A 1791-nucleotide genomic window follows, 5' to 3' on the forward strand; every position below is an offset into this window, starting at 1 on the left:
GCTTAGTGTGATTATCAAATCAAAGTTTGATGCGTTGCGTGTTTCAGAGTGAAGCGTGTCACTGTGTTCATTTACACGCGAGCAGCTTATAAAACAGTGCTTTCAGCGTCTCAGTTCACAGTAAATGCTGCTTCGCATCAACACTGACTTTAATGTGCATTGGAGAACCCAATGTGTGCTAAGTTTACTTTATTTACCAATACTTTTCTGCGGACAGAAGTTTACAGCATTTCATTTTGTATATTTTATTTGTTTAGCTGCATGTCTTGTGATCATTAACTGACATCAGAGAACCGTGAATGTTTTGTCAAATTATTGAAACATTAATTTAAAGAACTCGAGAAATACTTTCACTGACAGAAACTCTGGGAATTGCTGGTTAAAGGAATAGAGCGGTCACACTGTAATGACGAGAGAGTTTCTGTAGTTTGTCATGTAGATGTACAGCAGCTCAGATGATTGATCTACTCACCATCATAACACACAAAGTGATGCAGTTCTCTACAGAGCTCGTCTGTCCATTGTCCTTCATCACTGATACCAGTTGATGCGCAGATGCTGTCCTTTTTAGCTCCGATATTGGGTTCATGTTTTTCCCAGTGTTTGAATGTGAAGTTGCTGTTATCTGACCAAACCCAGGATCTGTACAGACCGATCCAGGCTTGTTCAGGTGAAGTTATGATGTTCTTAATCTGATGATTCTCATTCGCATTCCTCACACTGGCCAGATCTGTGTGATACTGTGTGCAGTGTTTCTGAGCTTCAGTCCAGTCCTTTTTCTCCCGTACAGAGACGAATTCTTTACTTATGCCTTTAAAAGAGAAAGACATTTGTCTGATATCGATTTAGAGAATTAAATACAAGTTCTTTCTCCTCTCATTTACCAAAAACAAAAAGACAAATCCAAATGTGGTTCATTATTGAAAACTGAAAGTGTTTCATAATGAAAATAATCAAGTATTTTAGAACATTTCTGTGTTTTAATCACATAATCAAGTCAAATTTATTTCTGTAGCATTTAAAATAAAATAAGTGTCAGTGTTGCAAAGTTCATCAATTCAGAAACCAATTCAATTGAGGTATAAGCAGCTCTACTGAAGATAATAATTTGGTTAATTAATAGTGCAAAGTTCATCAGATATGAAACATACAGCTGATCTCACCATTATAGCAGATGAAATGTCTTGTTGTACTACATTGGTCATCATGCCATTTTCCATCATTATCCATATAAACACAGTCTCCATCTCCATTTGGTTGTGATGGTTCCCAGTTCCTATACTGAGATTCATTTTCTCTGTAGAAGTCAGAGTCACTCAGAGACCAAATCCATGTGTCCTTCAGCCCAATCCAGACACGGCCAGCACTGCTGTTCTCTCTCTGTATGAGCTGATTAATGTCATTCTGTTCATTCCTGTCATTGATAGTGACCAGATCTGTGTGTTTGTCTCTGCAGTAACTCTGAGCTTCAGTCCAGCTCATGTTCTGATTCACAAAGTGATACTGACGCGGAGACGAACTGACCACGGCTGAGGACAGACACATTCACACAGATCTCACTCATTATATCCACACTGTATTTCAAGAGCTCAGAGTTTCAGTGTGTGTTTGATAAAGTGTTCTGAATGGTGCTTTTGTACGTTCAGTGTTTCCACAGGATTTGGTGAGAGTGTGGACTTCTAGTGGAAGAAACCTGAGTGCATTTTAAAGTTAAACACATTAAACTGCTCTGGCCACAGGTGGAAACCCCTGGTCTAGAGGACTCATGGGAAACACTGACGATGTTTTGTG

The 1791-nt window shown here is 38.9% G+C and overlaps 1 protein-coding gene across 1 annotated transcript; it reads right to left on the reverse strand.

Annotated features, from left to right (window-relative positions):
• Positions 1-472: 472 nt before the first annotated feature.
• Positions 473-1529, reverse strand: LOC107579397 (C-type lectin mannose-binding isoform-like; the record flags this gene model as incomplete). The annotated part of the gene is made up of 2 exons (XM_016265231.1): positions 473-811; positions 1164-1529. Coding segments are annotated over 2 exons (705 nt in total), but the record flags the coding sequence as incomplete, so codon positions are not given.
• Positions 1530-1791: the final 262 nt, after the last annotated feature.

This window comes from Sinocyclocheilus grahami, unplaced genomic scaffold (assembly GCF_001515645.1).
Source record: "Sinocyclocheilus grahami isolate Dianchi unplaced genomic scaffold, SAMN03320097.WGS_v1.1 scaffold17061.1, whole genome shotgun sequence".
Classification (NCBI taxonomy): Eukaryota; Metazoa; Chordata; class Actinopteri; order Cypriniformes; family Cyprinidae; genus Sinocyclocheilus; species Sinocyclocheilus grahami.